The sequence below is a fragment of the Hippoglossus stenolepis genome, chromosome 18 (genome assembly GCF_022539355.2).
Source record: "Hippoglossus stenolepis isolate QCI-W04-F060 chromosome 18, HSTE1.2, whole genome shotgun sequence".
Taxonomy (NCBI): Eukaryota; Metazoa; Chordata; class Actinopteri; order Pleuronectiformes; family Pleuronectidae; genus Hippoglossus; species Hippoglossus stenolepis.
In genome coordinates this window covers 14,797,284-14,824,570 of record NC_061500.1, presented here as the reverse complement: position 1 = coordinate 14,824,570, position 27,287 = coordinate 14,797,284, and the positions used below count along the sequence as shown (strand labels likewise).

The following is a 27,287-nucleotide window of genomic DNA, read 5'->3' as shown; positions in this document are numbered from 1 at the left end:
AAAGGGACAAACAGAAAAACAATGTGTTACATTAGACTAGAAATATAAATATCTGTTACCACACTAGAATCATAGAAATGCCACTTTTTGTTCAAGATCAATGTTAAGAGACTCAAGATTTTGTTTTCTCCATTTTTGCTTTCGGCATTGTGTCATTGCAATCTTTAATCTTTTTTGTACTCGTACATATCAGTTGTAATTTCTATGAATCTGTTCGGACATTTGCTAGTATACAAATAAGATTAATTTCATCAATACTGGTTGATAGAGCCTGACAATTTTAGGGAGTAAAAACAAACAATTCCATTCAAAATACCAACATATTGGCAAATAAATAAAACATAAATTTGATTCCAAAGATGTATCTATCAAACTATTAAAAAAGAAATGAATTGAATTTTTATCATAAAAACTATGAATAAAAGACCGCATAACTAAAACCATATATATAGAATTTGACTGAAATGTAAATGTAAACATAAATGCACATCTTCTCTGCGTAGTTTATTTGGTAAAATTAAAGTTTTCATATTGGTCTATATCAGCGAACAAAAATGCAGATACCGATATTTCTGTGAAAGGCTCGTATCAGTTGTTTTTTTAATCTGGCAACTAATACATTGGTTTGGGCTCTAATAAACGTTATCAACAATTTGGAAGTTTTTGTCTGCAACTGTTGCTATTTTCAAACAAAGTGTTTGGATTTGTATTACCAATAGGTATTGTGTTGTTAGATTGTATCTCAGTAAACAGGTTTGTGTGTGTATGTGTGTGTTTGTGTCTCACCTGTATGAGGCGACCCTGCTCAGTCTGCAGCGTGTTCAGGTCCTGACCCAGGCTGCCTTGCCCCCTGCGTAGGGATTCGTAGTCCATTTTCAGTTGCCCCGCGTGCGCTGAGAGCTTGGCCACCTCCTCAGCCAGACTGACCAGCAGAGCCCGGTCTTGGCCTTTCACCGACTTCAGGTCGGAGTCGTGGTCGGTCAGCGAGTGGAGCAGCGACGTCTGCACACCCTCCAGGCGCAAAAAGTTACTGTTATAGTCGGGACAGTTGGGGTCGATGAAGATGTTGATGCGAGAGCCGTCGCCTCTCTCGACGGTGACCAGGGCGTTAGCTTCGTCCTGATTGGTGGAGATGTGGGGTAGGCCATCGGACATGGGCGGGGCCTGGTAGTGATTCATGAAGAGGATGGTGCCAGTCACAGTGACAGCCAGCAATACAGCCACAAAGAGGAGGATGGTACAGAGCAGGTAGCTGCAGCTCATCCTCTGTAGGGAGGTAGGAGAGAGGGAAGGAGGGAAGGAAAGAAGAGAAAAAAAAGGTGATGATAAATTCATAAATGCGGAAACATAAAAAAAAAAAACACAACACAACACCTGCCTTATTAAAAAAAGAAATGACTCCCATTCATCACTGGGGACATTTTGAATGCCAAATGCTCAGTGTTCAGTGATATAACCATATTCCCATCTGTCAAAATGTAGTTTTAAATGATTTATGCAGCAACGGGATGCTAATGCCTGCAAGACCTCTCGAAAATCCAAATTCTCTAAAACTAAAGACAACTTCCGTCCGAACACTGTGCACAGCAGTCGAGTGGCGGTGGTGGTGGTGAGGTGGATGGAGGATGCGGACCTGAGGCCCTTCTGGTAAACATACAGCCCGGGCACCACGGTTCTGTCTTTACATTTCATAGCCAGGAAGGAAAACAATAAAAAAAAACTTAAATAAGCAATAGCCAGGAAGAGAGAGTAAAACTAAAGTGTCTCTCACAGCCACTAGGATGTGAATGAATGGACGGAGAGGAGAATCGTCTTAGAGGAAAAAGGCAGACCTCTACCGGTAACAAAGTCTCCATTAACTCGACTATAAAAGGCCTATCTATATGAAGGCCCTTTATGATCTGGCACTGTTTTCCCACTCAGGTCAAGAGAAGAGAGTAATATGGCCCACCTATGCATGATTAACAACGCCAATCTAGCCCCCCGCCCGTATCTTCCTCCACATGAATCAGCAACTGATGTCTTTCAGATTTTTTTTCCACACTGGAGGATGTTCTATGCGAATGTGTGGGCCGGTGTGCGTGTCAGTGTGTGCTTGTTATCTGTTTGTATGCGGAAGTGTGAGCTAGAGTGAGCTCATTAATATGTAAATTGGCTGTACAAGCACAGCCAGGCACACTAATAGACAGCTAATGGTCTGCTTTACGAGAAAGCTTTATGGTTCCTTTAATACGAGGAAAATCGATTGCGTTGTGCAGGAAATCCGCCGCGCGTTTGACCAATAGTCTTTGTGAAGCAGACATAAAAATAAAAGTTGCAAGTGGCCAAATGATGATGTGGGGGCTGAAATGTGCTATCTGACAACAAGTGTGAAGGGAATACGCCAAACATTGGCTTCCAATTTTTTTTTGCCCACATGGTTGACAGAAAACGTGGCGTGTTATGTGAGACCCGATGATTTATTCTCACATGGGCCTCACTTGTAGCCCTCCTTGGTCCAGCACGAGCAAATGCACACACAAAAAAGGGGGTTCATGTGAGGCCCGGGGATGTTTTGTTTTTTTTCTCACATCAGTCCCATCTGTACCCCCCTCGGCTTCATTCATAATCCACATGGTCAGACACGTACGGGGCCTGGGGCCAGTGAGCAAATTTTGCTGAGCCTGGTGAGTCACTGCTGCATGCCTGTGCTTTTTTTGTGTGTGTGTGCTATGTTCACAAAAAAGAAAATAAGATTTTTGCTGTGATTTTTTATTTTTTTTTTTAAATGTAGCCCACGAGACAAACAGCACCAACTTGGTGAATAAGATAACATATAAATTGGATAGACTACGACAATAAATCTTAAATGTGGACTGAAGAGAAACAACATTTTGGACAGGATAATTGCTACTTTTATCATATTTCACGTTTTGTTAATAGCGTTAATATGTATTCTGAAATACAAACAAAGGTTTTAAAATCCACTAAGCACATTGATTAAATATATGCATTATTGTTTTTCTGCGACAGCCAGCTTCACGGTGGCTGCTATTTTTCTGGACACCGCTACTTAAGCACTGCCACTGGAAACTGTCCCTAGGCTCTGTTTGTCCAAATGGTTTTGGAAACCATTCACAAACACACACATGCATACACACACTTAAACACATACGGCGTACTGACAGTGCGCTCCTGCCACATACACTTCCAACACGTAACACACACACACACACACACACACACACAGAGTTTGAATGCGGCTCTTTGTGCCAAAGACTTGCAACAGACAGCCGAGCACATTCACATATTGCACATGAAAAAACTGGAGCACTGCTTTGTCAGAACCTTCCTACTTCTCCCTGTTTTCTCACCCAAATACATCATCACAGAAAAGCGCTCCAGGGGAGTATTGCTGCACATCACAATTTTTTTTTTGGTCTCCTCGCTCTAACTCAACATGTAGACCCTGACTGCTCTATGAAATCTCTCGTTGCATGTCAAACAGTGTTTTAGTGGGTTTGCTCCCCCCCCTGTGAATGTGAGTGCAGGTGCAGCCGAGTGATTGTGACTGGGCTTGGCTGTATTTATGTGTGCATGGGGATCTGTGCGTGTGTGTGTGTGTGCGCTCTGCATAATGTGTATAATGGCCTCACTCTGCAGAATGGCAGCTATGTTACATTAGAACAGTTTGACTGAGCTCTGTCGCCAGCGGGCCAAGACATCAGTGGAAGCCATCATCTGCACTGCTCTAAATTCATAGCAAAGTGAATGTTAGCATACTTAATATGGGGAAGATATACGCTGGCCCTCTTTATTCTGACAGCAAGACACACACGGAGCTGACAGACATCTGCACACACTCTGACATACTAAGACAAGAGCAGAACAAATTTCTCATGAAACTTTTTAAAAATACACTGTAAACTAGACTAAATTATGTCCCCAGATGCTAAACCAATGCTAAACTTTAGGGAACAAATAGGTAACGGTTCAGCCAAGACTGGAGGTAAATACAGGAAGTCAAGGTAGCATATTATATGCAGCGCCTTTAGACTAAAAATAAAGATGGACAACACGTCTCCATTTCCCTTGTTGAACAAAAATGAGGCTTGATTGTGGAGTGGAGTTACCGAGGTCCTGCCAATACAGCATTGGTCCAATGGTGAGTCCGTCTCTGCTGTCAATTATGATGTTTCACCCTGTTTTTATGGCATCAAAAATCAACTAAAACCAAACCAACTGGAAATCAGTACCTAAAATCACCACGAGACCATCGTTGAGAAAAATGTATTTGACGTGTACTTTGACTGTTTAATTAGTCCTTTGTCCCATTTGCTCACATGGAGGAGGCAGGGTTTATGACCTGCCCTGCAGCCAGCCACTGCTATGGTGGTGCCTAGGTGGCACACAGCTGATGATTCTAAATTCTGTTCTATTAAAAAAATATATATAATAATAATCCCCCTCTCACCCTCCTTAGGGGGGTGGTATTGTCTTCTGCGCAGTATCTTAGCTGCTCCTGGGACTGCACTCTGCAGATGTTGATACTGGAATCTGTTGGAGCCACTCTATATCTCTCTCTTTGTAAATATATATATATATATGGTGTGGAGGAGGCTCAGAGAGGGAACCAGGAAGAGATGATTGGCACAGCTGAGACTAGTTGGACAATCAACTCTCCCTGGAGTCAAAAGGCAGAAGCTGAGCTGCCACACAGAGGAGAGAGACACATGGGAGACAGGAGACACGAGAACAACACATGATGAGAGACACTGAGAGACTGAGCTGCAAAGCCGATGTGCCAGCTGAAATAGCTGGCAAGTTTAAGTAGGGTTCGATTTATGTTTTCACTTGTGTGGAAAGAATAAAAATATGCTGAAAAGTAACTGGTTTGTCTCTGACAAGATTGTAATGTTTGCAATTTCTAATAACAGACGAATGTCTCTGAGAAAACTACCAAAACAACAGGGTTAATTTTTACGAGACAAAATAGCAGCATAGCCTAAACAAAGGAACATGAGGTTTCACACACCTCACCCCACACCTGAGGCTCTGCTCAGTACAACAGATTAACACAGACCAATAGGTCGAAACAGCGTTTCCCATTAAATACCTAGACTGAAGTGAGCACTACAGTGTTGTCAGTTTTAGTTTAATTATTTGAATTTTTCTCATACACTATATAGTATAAATGAGTAGTAACTAGATTACTGGTATTTGTAACCATTGCTTCATTGTAGACCTACATGCAGCGCTCTGTGCCATGCTGTCACTCTCTCACACCCATCTGTCACAGTCAGACTGGTCATTGGTGACACTGCGAGAAATCTCACCCCTTTCCCCTTTTAGTGGCCCATTGGTCCGTCAAAACATCCATAATGTTTTTTACCATCTTGTGAAGGTAGAAACAGCAACACATCCACATGATATGAGTTTAGTCAAGTCACAGTCAGACTCATATAACTGAGACTCAGAGACCCACGGGGGAATATTGCCTGTTCAGATGGTGTCCCAGTTCGTTGTTTATTTTTTATAGTAATAATCTTTTTGATGCTTAAGGGTTTTACAGTTAAAGCTGAACCTCTAATGTATAATATAAATCTTGGTTGTTGTACAGGTATGACAGCTGCTCTCAATATCTGCTTGCCAGGAATGGTCTAATATTGTATTTGAATGAAGGAACAGGCCTAGGGACGATCTTTTTTGCTTCCAAAAAAAAAAATCCACTTTTTATGAGGTCAGACTGACAGAATGAATTGAATGAAAAAAGAATGATAATAAGGAGTGTAGTTTTTTCTCCCGCCTAATTAATTTTTTCACTAGTCGGTAAAAGATAAAATGCAAAAGCACCGGCTTCATGTCCCAGCGGTAAGCTCTCAATTGGGCTCAAGAGTTGTAGAAGAGTAATGACACAGAGAAAAGGATGCAAGTAGCCTTTTAACACATAGTTTTTTTTAATGAGTCTCTCAATCTCTCAGCAGGAGGCCATTCAGTAATTAGTGTCTAACTTTCATATCCTCTCCTGTCTCCACTCATGCCACAACATAGGATTTTTTTTTTTTTAAAGAGAAAGGAAAAAAAACAGGAGGGGTTTTCTGATGATGAAGAGATAGAAAAGGGGGAGGGAGATGATGGTGCTCTCCCACGCAAGAGCATTGGCAGACAAGTGTTGGACGAAAAGGCTTTGTCTGTTCATTAGGTGAGAAGGAAATCAGCAGGAATCTCGCAAGCTCTCTCTTTCATTTCTGAACACAAACACACAAACACATATGTGGACACAAATTGATGTGTACACAGGAAGACATTCAAAATGAAGCTGGCCAACTAGTGAACATAAAACATCTTCGACTACAAAACAAGTGGTACATAGCAATTCTGATTCTCACAATTTTTTTTTTACCAATCCCATTTCCTTTTCCATTTCATTCACCTGGAGCTTGAATTCCACTTTCACATCAGTACTCAGTGGGTATCTTCTTCCCACATTCTGCCAGGCTCCTTTTCCTGGTACACCCATGATCACTCGGCACAGTTCAAAGAATCTGCAGGGCCTAATCCCATAATTCTTGTGTGTTTGGGTGCCTGCGCGGAGGTTGAGCCACCGCTGCTGCTCGGTGGCAAAATGTAATGTGTAATATGCAGTAATCCTCCGCACTGCCAACACCGAAGCGGCGGAAGGAAGCGGATTGTGATGAACATCGTCATCAGTTAAACCAAATCTCCCCCGCAAGTGGAAAAAAAGTTCACGGTGAATCCCTGATTTTACTGAGAGGAAGGTGGTGGAACATAAAGACAAGAGGACATTTAAAGGACTTAATGAAGCTATTTCACATAAAAAACAACATTTCATCAAACCAGTCCCTCCATTTCTGTCCTGTTTGATGTTTGCTGTATCCTGTACAGACATACAGCTTGACAGTTGTTCCAAATAAATCCCACCCCGATTTAAAAAGTAGTGGGTTACAAATCGTGAATATATTCCAGGAGGAATTACACCAAAGAAAAGAAAAGAAAAGAAAAAGAAATCTCACAAAAAAGGACCGATTAGTTAATATACATTATTAACTAACTTGTGAGTGGTCAGGGAGCTCAGTCCTGGAGCATGCATGCAACACATGCTCAAGTGGTCTCATGCAGACAGTCCTTTGGCACAACAACATCGATGCAGTGCACCACCACCACTGTCCACAGTTGGCATTGCATTGTTTATTTCCCATTCCACGTTCACTCTCTATGAGGCAACGCTCTGTCTTTGTAGACACATCTTCACTTCCTCCCATATCCAGTAATGAAGCCAAAACACCCGAGATAGGAGCTTTGTACTGCTAAGTGCTATCTAGTTTGGTGCATTTAGTTTGGTGCATATCCCATTCAATAGGATGGATGTACCCGATGTATAACCTATACTGCAGCCAGCCACCAGGTGGCGATCACAACGCTTTGAGCAGTCATGTCGTCCTTCTTAATATAGACAGTATATGCTCTATATTCAGTTTTCACTATTATGAACAGACATTGTGCACAGATATAAATGAGTATAAACACCTTTCAGAGTGAGATACTGGAAGACGTATATGTCCCCATTTGCATATAAAAAACACGGAAAACCCAATAGGGTCAGTGGACTACTGGCAATTGACAACATTAGGGAGAGATCCAGTACATAGACTGTCCCATTAAACAGCCAAATTACTGTCAGTTCTCATTTGAACTTTATTTAACGAACCGCGACCACAAAAGAACACGGTACAGTTCTACAAAGTTTCTGTATACGTTTTATGTATAAATGTTTTATATTACTACTAACTTGAAAAAGTAGGAAAGAGCAGTGAGTAAATGAGCAGTGACTAAATGTTGTGTCTCGTTTCCCAGTGACTGGCGTAGGAACCAAGTGATTGACAGCAACTACCATCCAATGGGTGGAGGTCTGGATGGGGCTGCATGGCCAAAATGCCAAATTTGAGGCTACATAGCGTCAGTTCACAAACCAATAGGTGGCATCACAGTCTTAACTAATCACAACTGAGAGATGAATAGTGACAGGAAGTTGGTACTGGGCTTTTTAACAAGCTAAAATCACAATATTTTTATTTACACTGATCTCATACATGGCTTCACTACAATCTAAGTGATGGAAATCTGTCATATCCTTTGAGTATTTTGAGTCAGTAAAGAACAAATTATGTATTTGTGTTTTTTCATATTTCATTATTTGGGGTTTTAACAATATGACATTAATTGCGAAAAGTCCCTAATGTAAATAAACATAAATTGTAAAAAAAAAAGCATGCGTTGAGGTGTGCACACATGCATCCTCGCCTGTGTGTGTGCATGTGTACGTGGTGGATGACAGGGCCTTACCTTGGCCGGGGTCTCCCTGGCAGTTTCTGAGTCTGACCAGCGATGTTTGAGCTGGGAGGAGCTGGGTACACACTCACAGAATGTCTGCATGGGACAAACAGACAGGGCCACCAGTGTTGGCGTTTGTTCAAGTCACATGTGCAGTCAAGCATGCAAGCACATGAGCACAAACACACACACACACACACACACACACACACACATACGCATGCATGCACAAAAATCCCACAGAGAGACAGGTTTTGGATCTGAGGGCTGGGCGCAGCACATTTTCAAAGCCTTATGTAATATAAAAATCATTGTTAAGGATAAACGGTGCTGGCACCGATAAACCACGACTACCTACACACATAATTGCACAATGACTTAGACAGATCTGAACAGGCATCTGTACATCTCAGAGGTATCATTGAATTCAATAGTTTACGACAGGCTCAATGCATCTTCTCAGAGATAGATTTGCAAATCCTCAGCGCACGGATCCGATCAACTGCAAATAAAAAGAGAAGGAATAAAAAGAACGAGTATTTCCCTGAATGCTGAGTGGGTTCAGGAGGTGCGGAGGAACGCATTCTCATATGCAGGCAAATGTGGGTGTTTGTATGCAATATGTGAAAGTGACATGCCTCAGTGTACAGCATTTTTCTGCTCATATATACGTGCTTTTGTCCGAGTGGTTGTAGCAGCTCCACAGATAAAAGCAGAGTAATTATAAAGGGGGGGGCTTTCTAACTGCTCCAGGAGAGCACATTATCACGTGACCTTAAACACTGCATGCTCCCACTGTGGAATTGCTCAATTAGCCTGGGACAACAACATCAACACAAAAGCACACACACACGTGGGCAAATATCTCTCACACACACACACACACGCGCGCAACTGCCTACTTGAGAATAGAAGGCATCAAACACTATCAGTTAATGTATCAGACTGCGTTCTCTATCAGAGAGTATGTAAAGGTACATGATTAAGACTAAATATACTCTTTGCACAGATTTTATTACATGTATGTATTTTTTGAATCACTAGTGGCAGAAAAAAACATGAAAAGAAGCTAACATGCATCCATCCATCCATCTGGGTAATTTAAATGTATTAATAATATCACAAATATTTCAGCTGACTTCTTAGATTTTTTCATTTAACAAAAAACTGCACAGAAAAAAATACAACAATGTGGTTCAGTATATAAAAAAATCACAGAGTGGCTTTGTGTGGAGTTTAAAATTGGTGAAGTTCGACCTGCAATATTCACTTTGCATTTGCGCGCGTGTGACCGGGGCCTTGGGATTGGTCGAGTGCGTGAATCAGCAGGACCATGATACTGTGGCTCCACCTCCTGAACACTATTGCACAGTTTCTTCACATTTGATTTCTTGTCAATATCACAAATATTCCACACACATATCTATACTGTGATAAAGATATAGATAAAACACACTGCAATTGTGTTTTCCTTTTCAGTTGTCAGTGTGCGATTTGCTGTGTATGTGTATGCTCATCACACACTGATTGTTATGATGGCTGACCAACAGTTCACCGTTTTTTTCTATAAAGATTCTGTGGAAGGGGAAAATAAGAGCAGTTGGAGGGAGGAGAGAGACAGAGGGAGATTTGGGAGAGGTGAGCTGAATTCTAATGAGCAGCCTTGGGTCACTGATAGAAATCTATGTCTGTTCTGCCTAAAACATTGCAGCTGCCTGTGCTCCCAGTCCACAGAGGAGTTACACAGCTACCATTACTAAATAAACACACTCTACAGTGAAGCGGCTAAACAAACTAACAAGTCCACGACGCCGTAAACTAAATTGGAATTAATATTTATGCGTTCAAAATCCGCCGATAGAAACAGAAATGGGCACGAGTGTTTTCTGCTGCTGCAGTAGTTCACAGGTGAGCACACCTGTGCGCAGCTACGGAGCCAAATGTTACAGTGTATGCTTGCTTTGTTGCAGGAGGGGAATAGATACAAAAAAATAACACACACAAAAAGCACGTGCGCACAGAACAAAGATTGTGTGTTGCAGCTGCTTCCCACTCAGATCACTGACACACTGCCTTCCCATTACTCTGAGCGGCACGTATCAGAGCTTTAGTTTGTTCACCCCCTGCCTGCTAATGCTCACATTGGGTTTCTTTGCTGCCTGTGCACACACGCACTCACTCACAGCGACACATCAGTATCTGTGGGGCTCCTTTTTGGCAGTGGTCCCGGTACGGGCATGACTGCTTGGCAGTGTTTGTCTAGTCCTAATCTGACTCCACAAGCTCCACCATCGGAGAGGATTTACACTTAATAGAATATTTGAGCTTTTTATTGGTTGGACCTTATAGGCAGAATCCTATCTGATGAGCCGCGTCTTAAAAGACAGGAAGGGCTCAGACTCATCCTGGACGTGACCGAACGCATACGTGCGCTCTTTTTCGAATGAGCGTACCTACGTGTTTGCATGTGCGTTTACGTGGACTGAGATCTTAGCGCCATCTAAAGCTATTTTGATTGATTTAATGTGTTGTTCTTAGAACGTATTTGCTGAATACCGTTATGTGTGAGTCCCTGTGTGTGTGTGTGTGTTTGAATGACAAGGACTTTAGCGAGGACTGTTTGAAACCACCGCACTAAACTGATGGAGTAAAAGAGGCTCTGGACATATTAACTTGTGGATTTACTGATTATTTCACGCAGGGGAAACCTGTTCCCATCTCGAGGGCCATTTTAATTTTTACAACATAAGTGGGCCGAAATAAATTACAGTTATAGTTTGTTGTTGTGACTTTAACCTTTGCGATTATCAATATAGCTTTTCTAAAGTTTTATTTTTACCATGGTTTAAAGCACTTTGTAATTATAGGGTTGGATGATGTCTGTTGGTATGTGAAAATGTGCATCAGGAGGAGGGGGGTGGTGTCCATGTTCACTATAGGCTCTGACATAAATAATCATTAGCAAATGTTATTAGAATTTGCATTGCCATGTAGAAAAGCTGCAGCTTCTCATTTTTATCTGGTGCTGAGCGTCACTGTCGCCAAATAATATATCAAACATGCAGCTGGTGGTTCCTCATATCAGCTGTAACCGTAATTAACGTGATGACAGGCCTAAATTAAAGTTTGTGTTCGTTTGTGTGTCTCTGCGCACCGCTGTCAGTACTCGTCAAAGATAGTTTGTGAGACGCCACTCTGTAACACCGCCGCACAACCACCAGTGAACTGAAGGTTTCTGCTTTGCCAACAAATCCAGCAGAGAGTAACAATGAACTATGGCCGGAGGATGAAAGAGCTTTATTATATATATTTTGAATCAGTACCAGTTAATGAAAATAAGTGTGAGTTTAAGTCTTCGGCTTATTCTAGCCGTGTCAGATACATTAACTCTTAATCAGATTTTAAGTAGCATAAATTACCGATGTGATGGGATCAGGGCCCAAAAAATCTTGATCAGGACATGACCCATAAAACACCGGATTTAATAATATGGTTTATATATATTCTAAATTATAGCCTGCATGGGATTAGACTGTGTGTGTGTGTGTGTGTTTGTGTGGTGTGTGTGTGTGTGTGTGTGTGTGTGTGTGTGTGTGTGACAGTGTTCACCCAGCTATCTGAACATCGCTTTCAGCCATTAATGATGAACATCTGTGAATGAGTAAATACACTTTAATTACTTAACTTACTATATCACACTAACCTGTCTAATGTGATGGTTGTTACTGCTTAGCTTTGGTGAGGCATCTGATGTCAGATGGTAGTGATAATAATGCTCACAGCTACTTTTGGTCAAATCAGATTAGTCATAGACCTTTGGTACTTTGTAAATGCTAACATTGGATTTAAATAAAACTTGGTACACCGAATGTCGGTGAAATGGTGTGGAGGTGGCTCAGTGAGCACCTCCAGATGAACCAGGAAGAGGTGATCAGCACAGTTGAGACTAGTTGGCCAATCAAATCTCCCTGGATTCAAAAGGCAGAAGCTGAGCTGCCACACAGAGGAGAGAGACACATGGGAGGAACTCCAGCAGCAACTGCTGGCAATATAGGTTAAGAGTTTTGTGAATTTATGTTTTAGTGAAAATAAAAGAATGCTGAAAAGCGAATGGTTTGTCTCTGGCTGTTGTGGTGAGACCCCGGTGGCATCGAACACTGCCACAGTGGTGCCCGATGTGGGGCTCCACGCAGCCAGAGACAAACCATTGAGAGTGGATTGGCCAACTAGTCTCAGCTGTGCCAAACCCCTCTCCCTGGTTCACCAGGAGGTGCTCACTGAGCCTCCTCCACACCAGTTCGCCAACATTCGGTGTACCAACTTGTGGATTTTAGGTGGTGGATGACAGAATATGATTTGCTTTTCAATGTTGGTATTCAAGCTTTATGTGAGCTCTTACACCAATGACCACCTTTACAATTCCAGTCAGCTGTGACCATGATCATATAGAAGTTTAATTTGCATGAGCTGCAGTTTATAAAACCACTGCATTAAACAGATGAAGCAGACCGCATTAGAACCACAGTGCAGTTTAGCCCAAATAATATTTTAACCTTCACCACCTCCTTCATGAAACAAAATGGAATTCAAACAGCAGCGGCAAACACAAGAATTCTGCATGCACTGCTGAATGTGATGAGGTGTTTACTTTGCCAGCATCTGTATTCTGTTCTGCAGACCACAGAGATTTGGGGTCTGGTTATTTTAGAGGACACTGCCGTTGAGGATTTAATGGGCAGCATGGCAGCTTTTTACAGACTTCAAAGGGAATATTCCCCGTACGGCTAATGGCTGATGACAGAGCTGGAGACTTGTTGTTTTTTTATTGTTACTTGGCCACTGGCTCAGAAATAACAGTTTCCGTGTAGAAGATGGGACACGGCTGTGACTTGGTAACAAGACTAAATACCTTAGATAATATGTGACATCCAATAATGGCAGCTCCATCAGTAGTCTATTTTTCATTTCCTCTATTCAGATTGTTTGTATACCTAATTCTTATTTTCTTTTTGGTAAAACAGAGTGAATTGCTTGTTAATAGTTGCCCATGAGTGTGTCTGTGAGGATGGGTTTTTCAAATTCTACATTTACAAGATATCACCTTTCTTGCTTCTGCTCAGCAATCAGCTATTTCAGAGGTGTAAACAAAATATCTTTTAACACACGTTACCGAGACTTAACACATCCAAACATGCCACAGTTACAACAGGAAGTTAAATTAAAGCCCCTTATATGGAGGGAAGTTCATGAAGAGAGATGATACTTGCTAAACTTATGGGTTGTGATGTTTTGATCACAAGATTCTGGATTTATGTTTAAGGATTTAAAAACCATGGATAGACACAGAGCTCCTTTGGCTAAAGGAGACTAAAGAAAACAGGGTTTCTCACTTTATTTAGCAGATCTACTGTATCTGTTTTCTGACATGAACAGAAAATTGGATCCGGACAATTCCCAGAGTTTGCATTTCAAATATGAAGATAGATTTCAGCGAGAGATTTCCCCGAGTCAGTCGCCTTCACGAATACAGGAACATGTCTGGAAGATTTAGGTGAGGGGTGGAGCCCGGGTGGAGCCCGGGTAGAGCGTGTAACGAGAAAACATGACCTATAAATTCTCCTGCGTAAATCAAATGTCTTTGTTTATGCACATTGACACTGGCAAAGGGCCCCTTCCATATAGAATCTCATCGACTTTCCCAGTTGACAACTTCTTTGGCCTCTTCTAGGTGTATGGCACCCGAGATATTTGTATTCTTTATGTTTTGTGTCCATTATGCGTTAGAAATGTCATAAAATGTTAAATGGTCTGTATTTACATAGAACTTCTATTGTCTTGATGACCACTGAAAGGGCTTTTGCAGTGTGGATTTTGCCAGTCACCCATTCACACACACATTGATGTGCAGCATTTTCTCTACGAGAACAGCAAAGCTGTCAGGGGCTATTTGTTTTGTTTTTTTTGTATCTTGCCCAAGGACACTATGGTATGCGTAAGGGGAAGACTGGGATCAAACCAACTAATAGTTCGAGAAAGACCCACTGATCCACATCCCTCTGCTTCCACGCTGAGAAGGCCCCCGCTGAGCCACAGCCTGCCCAACGCGTCCATTTGCTTGCTGTGGATTTTCTGGAAATGTTCCCGCTGTATTCACACATGCACTCAATCTGACGTGTTCCAAACATTTTACGAGGGATCTGGCAAAAAACGTTCCGGGGCAACTGATTCAGACCTTTGTGGTCTCACATAAAAACACCTCTGGAAAATTTCAGGAAAACTTTATTGTATGTCTGAAAGCAGCTTGAGTGTCTAACGTGAGTCAAAGCTTCCTCAAGTACACATCCTGTGCAAAGTCAACGAACTGCATCAGCTCCAACGTGTGCATAACAAACAGCGAGAGAAATGCACTTCACCTTCAAAATAAGACAGCATGCGGAGAAAAAAGGGAGGGAGGGACGGGAGGCCTGCAGGAGACCGGGGAGATGAGTTCAATCCTAAGAGACAAATCACCCGCTCTACCCTCCACTGCCTGTCCTTGGAGCTCACACTGCAGTCGCCCACACACACAGGGAGTGAGTCTGTCACCCACTACTGTCCCTGAGACACACACACACACACACAGGATTGCAAAAACATACTATCACGGCAGCGACTATTATAAAGCACACAATCACTATGAGGTCAGAATGGCTGCTTTGTGAGCGTGAAGTGAAACTGAGAGATTGAAAGAGGGCTTTCTCTTTTGATTGGGTGTTTTGTAACCTCTCGTCTCCCAGGACACAGATGACTTGAGACTCCTCTTGCTGATGCGCCCTTATCTAGTAAAGCTAATTTATTAGAGTCTAAACATGACAAGGCTCCAAACATCTAGACATTTAAAACGCTGCATGTTTCTACTAATCGTTACAAGTTTTTTTTCCCTGTTTCTTTAATTGCCCATTCCCCAGCTACTGGTCCTGCCATTCCCAGCCATGTGGAGATGAAAGATCTCTATTTGAATTTCCTGCCCTGAGGATTTTAAACCATATTTGCTTATTCCGCTTATTCTTCTTTCCCCCCTTGCCCTCAAATAGAGCTGGCTAAATAAGGAACTGTTGCTGCCGTGGGCTTGTATAAGGCCTATTGAGACATTGAATGTGATGTTGGGACTTACAAATAAACTTGACTTCCTTTGACTGGAAATTAAACTTTCATGTGCAGGATGCAGGCCAAGTGAGGAAGAGTTCAGTACCACTGCATGACATGCCAAAAACAAAAAAGCTCAACAGTGCACACACAGTCAGGATGTATTCTAATGGGAGCTTATGAATGCCAAAGCAGCACCACTGTGGGTGTAAAAACTTGGGTTGGGTATCGTTTGGGTTATCGTAGACAACGGTGCTCAATCGTTACTTTTAAAATGGAATGGGTCAGAACTGATACTTTTTCACAAAATGCACAAAAGGACGGTCAACGATATGTTGAAAATAACTTTGATTTTGCCAAGACAAAGTTGAATTTTGACATTAACTATAATATGTGCAAAATCATCATAAATGCAGCCTTATAACCCAATAATTAATAACCCAGGTAATATTGCCAAATGCTCCATCTCCAAACTTGTCAATTGTCTCCCCTCCACCATGGCAAAGGAAGCCCACACTGCCGGCTGATGTGCTCAGCAGGGGGTGCACAGTCACACATACGCAAATACAAAAACGAGTATTGGCGGTTCACCAAACTCCACACGAAGCTACGGCATGATTTGCCTCATCGCAGGAAGCAAACAGGAACATTGGGTCACGTGACCAGGCCCAAACACGGAGCATCCCTCTGCTTTCAAACGTTTCCCGTGCGTTGCCAGGTGCTTCATTGACTTCGTTGTGTCGCTTCCTTGACACAGAATTGTTTTCAGACATTTGCTGCGTTAAATACAGCCCCTCGTTTGACCGTTTGGCTTCATGGTGCATTCACAGCAAATGCGAAGCAGATTTTTTTGCGCATTGAGATGAGAAACAAAGTAAATGCAACGATGCAAAGGACCCAAATATCACACGAGTAAACAAATGATCCTGTGGCCTCATGTGTGGGAAAATTCGCTTTGCTGTGAATTCGACTGGAGTTTAACAGCAGGCTAATGTGAAGTGCTGCCAGAGCCATGTAGAGAGTGTGTTGCCACCAGAATTAAATGTAACGTTAACCTGACCCATGCAGTGATGTTTATGTTGCTTTTAAGCAGGGCGACTATTACAGTACATAACTCAGGCACCAAAATGAAGCACTGAAATCCGCGGTGTGATTTGGTCCTGCAGATACCGGCTGGAACCCAACCCTAGAAAAAACATTCCTATTAAACAGCGGGAATCCTTAAGAACAGAATAACCATCTTGCAGATGCTGCTTAAACACACACTAACAGAGACGTCTTTATAAAGTAACATATTCCAAGATTAAATAGCAAGGAGTTAATAATGATGCTATTCGCTTTAGCTTTGTCAAGACGAATTAAAAACGATTCTCATCATCACATCTTAACTTCACAGGCACACATCCATCTCCTCTCCTCTCTACTTCTCTCGACTCCCCACTTCTTGTTCTCCTTTCGAAACTGCCGGCCACTTACGGTCCTGATTGCAGTTGCTGAGCACACTTAAGTGCACCGGCGGAATCATGCGAGCACAGGATCTACAAATATCTGGGAAAGACAGAAGACATTTGCACACACACACACACACACACACACACACACACACACACACACACACACACACACACACACCTTTATGCGCCGCACACACAGACAAATGCACAGACATGCCATTAAAAGACAAGATGGATCTCCGCCCTACAGCCTTGCTATTTTAATAGCAGTGCGATAAGAAGGCGGACACTCCTTCTAACTGGCAGAAATGAAGAGCCTCTCCTTAATGTATACATTTGCATATATCGCTACACAGGCTCTCATAAATAATACATGCGTGTTATGGATACTGGTGTCTACACTTCATGGTGCCGCTACCTCGCAGGATGACTTATGGTCGCAGCTCCAGCGGCATATCATGGCAGCGTTACGTGAGCGCATTCATTTGTGTGCCTCTGTCTGTCTGGGACTTTGTGGCCATCTCGCTCTTCGTGTGTGTCTGTGAGGGCGGGCAGGGGATACCCTACAAGTTGACAGTTTGACCTTGGAAAAGGGAACCGATTTTGATGCTGATGGTGTGAGACAAATGTGATGTCTGCTCATTTGCTCGCACTGTTTGTGAATATGTGTGTGTGTGTGAGTGTGCAGGGGCGAGGGTTTATATGTGCAGTGCTTCGTTTATGTAGAAAGCTGCGTGTATTTGGATTGGTCCGTGTGCGTGTGTGTGTGTGTGTGTGTGTGTGTGTGTGTGTCCATGTACGTGCACCAGCGTGACCAAAGGATGTGTTGGTCGAGTGCTATCGGGTGGTAAGTGCTGCGTGTTCAATCTCTCCCTGAGGGGAGGTCGAGCTGCAGCGGGTGTAGGCCTTCTAAGGTCATGGGTTTCTGTAAACTCAACTTTCCTATCGTGGACTCAAGTTGTGCCATCACAACACAAACAAATGAGTTCCTTTATCAAGTGCAATACCTCACCTCTCCTCCTCCGCTTTCCATCCTCATCCATCTGCTCTGTCCTTAAAAGTGACAGCGACAGATTTCTCTGACTGGAGTCTTGTTAGCGGTTACAGAGGTACCCAGCATGCCAACAGTGTAGCGATACTGCTGTAGTGGCACTACTCGTAAAATACAAAAGCAATTTCCTCCAAAGGGCCTTCAGCATAATGGAAGCATTCTTGCATTTCCGTGCAAAATAAACCTTCCCGAAGCAATCGTCAGTGAGTGCGGGATGTACTGGAAAAAGTGGGATACGTGCACGCCATGAAGGGGCCACTTGACGCAGCGTGTTGGGTTTATTTACTTTCTTTTTCTTTTCCCCCCGAGAGGTCGTATCAGCAACAGGTAAAGGTTCGTGCAGCTGTGTAACTTATTAAGAATGAATTTCAATCCCTATGGGAGTATGATTCAATGTTTCTAAGTTATGGACTGATAAATGGGAAAGAACAGACAAATGAGTGAGAACATTCGTACTAACTGGCAGAAGTAACCTAACGTGGTGAAGTCATGACCCAGCAACTAGAAAAGAAGAGACAGGGCATTGCGCATAAGACACTGCAACTACCAGAGCAATAAATAAATGAAGATAGCTGCAAGCACCTATGTGCTGCTTTCCATTTCATGAGAATAGCAGAGGAAATCCTAAGTGGCTTAGTGGGAACTATTGATGTGAAGTGTGAAATTAAACACCATGCAGATACACATATGCATGATTGGTATAGAATGTATTGCACCATTTCTTCTCTTTTCATTTCTTTTCCTTTCTTGACGAAACAATCCTTAATAATCCTCCGTATTTGAAGAACCTCGACTGAGCTTTTCGCAAACTACACAAAGTCAAATCCAGTTAATCTACCTGCCAGAATTTTGTGTCATCATGACCTGCGGTTCCACCGATTGATTTTCACCCTTTGGTATAAAATTGCTAAAACGTTGATTTTACAGATACTTGCAAGCGTCACTTCTCCTCAGTGTCACTTAATGCAACATTGTAATCTCATGTGCCACATTGTCCAGAAGTTACGCAACAGGTTCATACTTCATACACTGAAATGCAGTGTAGAATAGATGTTGTAGCACATTTTGAAGTATTGTTACATTAACAGTTGCTGAGGGCAGAGTTATGTGCAACCTAAATTGTCACTTTGCATAATTCATTTCAACTCAATTCAAAATACCTAATTCGGGCCCCAAGGGGCAATCCAAGGCGAGCAGGGGGGCAAAGAGAAGTGCACAGACAATTCATCCACACACAAAAGACCAGACGAAATACTGACAAATCTAAAAATACAAACTAATATAGAAACAACTAATTTAAATAAATACAAATATGTCATATTAGGTTAAAATGCTTTCAACAAGTTAACCTGATCATCCTTTACATTCTGTTCGCCTGTCTGACGGCGTCTGAAATAAACCCAAAGCTCCCGTAAAGCAAAATACTTCATTTCACACCATTACCCCCCCTCACAGCTTTAGGTGAAACACAGACAAGTGGAAGAGGATTTAAAATGGAGGGACATTTTTCTCTGGAAAGCAAAGATCTGAAGTCAGTGTGAATCTCAGAGACTGAGGAGCTGGAAAATATGAGAGCTTCAGCAATAGTTTGCTCTTTGACTTTTTGTAGAAAAAAAAAGAAAACTGTCACATCTGTCATTTATTTCCATGAATGCAATAGGCGATGTCAAAGAAAGTGTCATCCCAATGAGCAGTCTGATGGAGGGGACTAAATCAAAGTGGAGTGACTGCATGAGTGTGGTTAGCTGGTGCTAAATATCTCTCACACTCCGTAAGTAACAGACAAGCTATTCGCTGTGTTTACCCGAACGGAACAATATAATTACTCAAACTGAGTTCATGTCTAACAGGTTTTTTTATCACACGACACAAAGTGTAGGTTCATTACTTAGATGGTAAAATATTCTATACTTCGTCAGCTTCAAAACACTTAATGAGGAGCCGAGCAAAATCACACTTCAAGTGATACTGCACGATTTAATGTGTCCCCATGCACGAGCTGTGAACAAAATTATGACTGTTATTTGATCAAATACACTAATGCTGGTTTTAATATCACATTAATTACCATATGTATTTAAGAAAATCTATATTTATGAGTTGAAAATGGCTCGTAACACCACCTAGTGTTTCAAACTGTGTTGGACCTTTCAGGGCCAATGCTTACGTAGAGTCAACTGCTTGGGATCTCTCTACGTCATGAGCTAAATAATAATTAAAGGTGGGCTGCCCAACGCCAAATAGCGATGCTCATGAGCGGGAATGTGGAAAGCTGTGCTCACTTTTGCTGTAGCTAAACACCCAAACCACCATTTAGAGATGAATCCCTCCATCCGCTCCTGCCCCTCCATGTCCTCAGACGAGACTGCTTCAACCCCCCCCCCCGCTATCTATCTAACAGCTCGGGACCAATAAGCTACTCAAAAACCCGGCAGTCTCAGCACCAGCCGCATGTGCCGGCAGGTTGGAACAGCAATGAACAACAATGGTCTTGGCTGTCGAAGAAAACTCGTTAATAAGCCCCACACAATAACAGATTCGAGATGGAAACAGTCTAAGATGAGCGAGGTTGCAAATGGGAATCGTGGCGCTATTAAACTTTTCAAAGCGCACAACAACGTTGGTGTCATTTCCCCCTAATTGATAAACACATTGCCGAGAAAAAACACATGTAAATCCTTAAACCCCGCAAAGTCTACATTTGTCGCAAAGCGACTGCAAGTAATTATGGCAAACATGTTTATAAGGTACATGGCCGTTCTGAAAATGTGGAAACTTTAAAAAAAAAAACGAAGGACGCGCTCGGAACTTAATTAATGCGCCACGCTGCTGTCAATTCCTCTGGAGTTACGAGATTAAGCCACTTCATTAGTGTCTGGAGAAACAACAGACAAGAGATGAGAAAGGCAGAGCTCAGCGAGAGAGTATTCGGGAGACAGAGGCAAAAGAAAAGCCCGCGTTGGAAGCGCTCGAAAGAGACACTTTCAAGGCAGCAATTATGACGCAGAAAGAATGTAATTATCTTTTTTTCCCCCCAGAATGCCAGAAGGCTCGGAGTGTCTGCTAATAATGATGGGTGACAATCTAATAGACCGCAGATATCCACAGCGGCGCGTGCAGGGGCCTTAATTGGCATTTAAACTTGAGTGGCTTGTCTGAACACATCCAGGCCCCCCCCTCTCCAGCAAACATGTCGGAAGTGCCCGCACCCTGCGATCCTTCCTGGCTGGATGTGACACATTTGATCAGAGGAAGGTGGTGTCATTGTGCATTTTACACTGTCTGACAGCTTGCAGTAAGAACCCTGAGGTATTGTGAGTGTTTAAAAAAAAAAAAAAACAGTTAAAGCCACTGTCAGGTTTTGCACAATTCCCTCGGGGGTCCTCAAACTGTTCCATACCAAATCCACAATTAGAGGGCGAGACGCGATCTGAATAAAGATGAGCACAGGTGACTTGAGGATGATTTGTCGCAGACTATTTTATGTGCCTAGTAAGAAAAACAACAATAACAGCTGTTTTACTTGATATTACTCCGATTAATAACTAACAATATTAATTAACTGTGATTTTGAAAGATGCTATTGGCCTCTCTGCTCCCGGGGAAGGTAAATGGCATCGAGTGGTATCTCACTTCAAACGACTTTTCTCACATGAGCTGCAGTGACAGAATAAATGATCCACTATAATGGATAAACCACTTAGCACCTTGTTGCCGCTTTTCCCAGGGTGCCAGTGTGAACACGGCTTTATGGGAAATGAAGCATTCTGAGTAAAACTCCTGCGGGAGAGCTGCAGTGATGAGTTAAAACGTCTGGACTCCTAATGGAAGCTTCGGTCACGAGAACAAACCACCAACGTTTTTTTTATATTTTTGATTCCCTCCTCCAAGCTTCTTGTCAGCTCACATTTTGCACATGCACTCTCCTCCCACAGTCACTTCCTTCCCTTGCTACTCAGCCAAAAAGTCGATTCAAGGAGCTTAGTACTCTGATTGAAATCATAAATCCTTTTTTATGCATTTCCAGATTTCCATTTTGTAACATTTATTATTGAGGGGGGGAAAAAAGGGGCTATTGAAAGCTCGGCGTGCAAAGACACTGAGAGTAAGCCACTGCGACAAAGTGATGTAGCTGGCAGCGTCGGAGGATAAGTGCTAATAAGCACAGTGAAGGTGAGATTGTGTGAGCGCATGCGACAGATGTGACAAGCTGAACTTGCTTCTAATAAACAGCGCGGAGGGGTTACGTTCGCCACCGCCCGAATACTCTGATCAGCGTTTGACCATTGACCCGGCTCACAGTCAACTTGTAATTGTGACACGGCACATATGGCGGATAATTATTCTGAATAATCTGTTGCCATGGCGATGGCTGACCCTGACGGCCACCGATGCACCCGTTTCATGTCCAGCTCCGTGGTTGGAGGCGGTTTCGCCTCGTTGCCCTCTTAAAGTGCTGCGGATTAGAGATGTACATTATCACTTTAATCTCCCTCTTTAACCCCTTCAATCAGCCCGCCGGCCCCCGCAGAGGGAGCGGACCTCGCGCCGCTCCGCTGAGCTGCTGAGCTGCATATGGCCAGGGACGGACGTATGCTCCCCACAAGTGTTTTGTGAAAGCCTAATATAAAAATAAGACTACATTCTCTGTGAAGTGCTGTCCTATCTTCAGTAATCCACTTCAATCCTCATCTCCATCAGCCCCCTTTGGTGTCTCTAAGTGTATGCCCATGATATAAGTACACCAAGCCACCATTGAGCCCCCCTGCGACTGTCTTCTTTTTTCTAAATGGATAAACAAGCCTTTCACTCTTGAGATTTATAAAATAGGAAACCAAATTTACTGCTGAGGCATCGCTGTACATATTCTCCCCCCTGAGCTGTCTGAGCATGAAATATGAAATTGCTCTGAATCATAATTGAATGGCAATGGAGAGATAAATTGTTTTGAGTTTTAAAAAATGTTGAGACTGAGAGTGACTCAAATAAGCAACATCAAAAATCCATTATCAAATGCATTAGGTACAAATTAGCACTTGAATATGGTAATAATTCTGTTTAGAAAACAGCAGGATTCTTTTTAAAGAGATGCCACGTTTTAACAGCGATACTCGTGAATCAAGGGCACGGTTGGAAAATGCAGAGAGCTGAGTTGAGTTTTGTTGAAGCACACTATGACACAAAGGTGATTCACATGTTTTATAACTTGAATAATATGAGCAGGCTCAACACACACGATGGGAACTTTACAATAAATAAAATACCGTGCTGCAGGTAGGACTGAGCAATAGAACAAGGATTCAAATATATAAATCGATATAATGGCATAACACATAGACCCAGTTTAGACCTGGTAAAAACATCCATCCTGAGAAACACAATCACAGTCCGACAGCATTTAATATGTGTTTTCAGACCTGCCATTGGTCACTGAGAAGCATAAAAACATGTTTAAACCGTAGCAGTTCAGAGACGTCAGCTGAGTAGGTGCTGCTGCATTTGGGTGCGCTCAAATCTGTGCACTGACCACTAGGGGTGGGAATAGCAGGGTAACTCACAATACGATCGCAATACACGGCCAATGATAACGATGATATCACAATAAGGCGATTCTGCGATAATCAGTATATAACAAGACAATCACATGACCATACATCACGATATATGTTTATCTATCTGGCACCAGCGTAGCGATAATTATATCTAATGAGTCAGGACAAGGATATGTTGCCAGAGCGATATTTTGTCACACCCTAACTGTCCACTTGTGAATGGACCCCTCAGGATGGAGGTTAATACCAGGTCTGAACGGGCTCGTAATCAATCTACCTCCGGTTTATAAAATCTTTTTCTTTATTCTCTGTTCGTAAAGAAGACTTTAAAACCAAAACCTTCACTTAAAAGAAATAATAATGTGGCATTAATCGTGTTAATTATCAATATCAACATTTTCATCTCTATATCATTTTTGGCCATATCGCCCAGCCCCAGTTTTCCATACCTTGGACAGGTTATTGTACTGATAATGTCTGATGGGAGACTGAGGCACCACCATCTCTGTGACCTCTACCCCATCCTGCTCTCCAAGGCTGACAGCAGCAGTCATGCCCCGAACACTGGAAAACCACAACACACTGCAAACATACCACAGCCTCCTCCAGTAAAAAATGACATCATCATCCTGTCCTCTGCACGGCTGGCTGATGACAGACACGTGCCTTGACCCCGAGGTGAATGCCGGCCTATGACCCCCCCCCCTCACCCCTGACCTGTCATCCTTCTCTCCGCGCAGCCACTCCCCTTGACCACAGCGCCCCACGGTGCTAAAGAGTTTCTCTCTTCATTTTCAACACATTTGCAATGAATCAATGTGAGCAGAGGGGCTGTAGAAGTAGTGCGAGTCTGATTGATTTCTTATGTTAGCACATTATAGGAGCCTGTGAGGAGCCTGCCAGATTCCATTCCCCAAAGTGAGCGAGGCTGAGAGAGCGAGCACGGGATTTAACGTGCGGCGTGGATTATAGAAAGACACCGTATGAACCAAAAACAAGCTAAAGAATGATTTGTAAGTGGTTATGTGACAGGTATTGTTCCCATCGAGTCACATATTCAATCTTGTTAAAAAAAAAAAGTTTTTTCTTTTTCTCTCTCTCTCTCTCTCTCTCTCTCTCTCTCTCTCTCTCTCTCTCTCTCTCTCTCTCTGTAGTCCATCCCTGTCTCTTACTACCTTCATCTATTAGTCATTGCATCTGTAAGGAAGATTTGACTAAAGGTGACAGACAAATGGCTGAGATACTGTATGGTGCTGACAGGCTCTATAATGGCTTTTTATAATAGCAGGCTTTCTCAGGCTGGAACTACACGTACCCAATTATCTGACAATTCAAACAGAAAATGTCCATTTAAGATTTACAATCTAAAGTTAAAGAAGAAAAATTGTCTATCCTATAATAACAAAAGGAAAAGCTTAAGGATGCAGAAATGTTCAGATGAGAAGTCTGGATACAACAACATGACTTAATATTAGCAATGACTGGGAAGACCCATTAAAAGTGTTCTATGGTTTCATACCTCGCCAAGGAGGTTATGTTCACTCCTTAGCGTTTGTTAAATGGTTTGTATGTTTGTTTGTAAGCAAGATTACACAAACACAACTGAACGAATGTCTACAAACCTGACGAATGTCTACAAAAGTCACCCAACACATTCAATTTTGGTGCAGATCCAAATCAGGGGGGCGGATCCAGGATTTGTTCGGAAAAATGAATTGATCTTGATAAATTTGAGGGGTCTGTTGGGCCTTGGTGGAGGTGTGCGCTCAACTGTTTGTCAGAAGGACTAAGCAAAAACCACTGAACGGATTTGCTGAAAACTGGATGGGATATTGGCCAAGAAAGAACCCTCTAAATATTGTCACAGGGGCAGGTCGAGGATTTTTATTTTATCACTTTCTTTAAAGTCCACCTCTGGTGAAAATCAAGTTTTTAAACCCGTTGACATCTCCCCCCTGAGTCTGATGATGAAAGACATATTTTGAGCAAAATAAACAGTCTTTGCTCCTAAAAACTGAACGATTGCCAGACTGAAAAATAGTTCCATTTTATAAATTTTATTTTAAGGCCATGAATCTTTTCACGAACAGCCTCTTGAATTTGTAATTTTGAGGAACAAAGATTTTAGGAGGTGTAATAGGCAACTTGTAACATTGCAACACGATTTCCCAGGGAATAAAGATATGGACGGATATTAATGGAAAAAAATAAGTATAATTGTTCCACAATGAAGATTATGATTTCATGGTCTGCATTGTTTTGTTTTTTGGGCTTAGCTATATATAGGCTTGATTGAATTGAAAGGGACTGTGGGAGGTAGTGTATGCACTTAATACCATTCTAGTTGTATAAGTAAATACACTATGAGTGGACAGGAAATACTGGTCCTGAACATATTGCACCTCTGTTTTGTAAAATGATAGACACACTATACTGAAGCTGTTGTTTTTGCTTACACCACCTAGAGATAACGCCTAAATGCTTGGAGAACTCGAAAGGTAGAGATTGAAAAATAATTTCCAAAACTGGTCTTCAATTATCGGTCAATCTTTCTAAAGGTCATGAAGATTTGAGCTTGTGCTTTTGACCACTTGTCATATATTGTATCATCAGGATCCAATTACAGCACAAGTAAACACTGCGACTGTGCTGGCCATGACATTGGGTCATTGTAAGCTCTTCTTTATGGGCAAATCTGCGGTAGATGAGGTTGCCCTTCTTTGGCCTCTTGTCCACCCTGAAGCTAGAGAACTGCTCTTCTTTAAATAATAAGCACTGACTTTAGCAAATAGTTTGGTTGTGGCTACTCGGGGAAGATATGGGCGCTTATGTTGTGTCTGGGCAATAACAAGATTAGTGTCAGTTGAAATGTTGGGTTAATTAGCGACTCTGAATTGTCCAAGGTGTGAGTGTGAATGAGTTGTTTGTCTGTGCGCCTGGGGAAACGCTAGCGACTTGTCCAGTGTGTCTCTCTCCCCCGCCTAATGTCAGCTGAGTTTGGCTCCATCTCCCCCCGTGAGATAATGGATGGATGGATTTAAACTGTAACCTGTATATTTCCTCTGTTTATATCCCCCTACAATACCTTTCGCACAATAGACATTTTCAAGTATTCTTTCCCACACTTTAAATTTGTAGGTTTACAGCTGCTCATTGTAAGTGTGGCTGTTTTTTTTCCCCCTGTAACGTAACGGTGGATTGTGTGTCTGGTTTTATGTGTCTGCTCACGCTGAGGTGTCGGTATGTGCGACTGTTTGTTTCTCAGAGGAATATGTCCCGTTCTCCGCGCTGCCAAGTTCCACAACATCAGCAGAAACTACTGATCCGCAGTACTCTACATTTCCATATCCAATCTCATTCAGACTTAGGTATTGCAGAGAGGTGCAAAAACCTCACCAGAGGAAACAAGACAAACCAAATACAGTAAACAGCTTGTATCTGCTGCGGCCGTGGCGGGGCTCAGCGCCCTGAAATGGGATGCTAGTTAGAAACGTGCAGGGAACATAACATCTTCTTTTTCTGCTGATGAAAAAAACACGAGGCAGATGGTGTTTGACGGAGCCACTTCCAACAGTTCTGATGAGTTGGATTTTTTTTCCTAATGGGTCATGAACATTAAAAATGTTTCTTCCCAAAGATATAATGATTCCAGCTATGTGAGCAAGGGGTGGGATTTTCTTTTCTCATCAATCCACCTCCTACATTTTTTTTTTTTGATTGATTCAATGTTTGAATCATTTAAAGGGTTTTTTCGGAATAAAAACAAACCACCGG

General features: G+C 42.4%; 1 protein-coding gene across 2 annotated transcripts in view; it reads right to left on the bottom strand.

Moving 5' to 3' along the window:
- The window catches only part of fibcd1b (fibrinogen C domain containing 1b), a 112,698-nt gene that overhangs the window by 75,636 nt on the left and 9,775 nt on the right, over positions 1-27,287 (bottom strand). Inside the window, exons 2-3 of one of the 2 annotated variants that reach the window (XM_035141732.2) lie at positions 8,344-8,427; positions 787-1,266 (exon numbers count right to left, since the gene is read on the bottom strand). In XM_035141732.2, coding sequence (XP_034997623.1) covers positions 787-1,266; positions 8,344-8,427 — 564 coding nt within the window. The remainder of the gene's footprint in view (positions 1-786; positions 1,267-8,343; positions 8,428-27,287) is intronic. The other variant, XM_035141733.2, reaches the window with a different exon arrangement.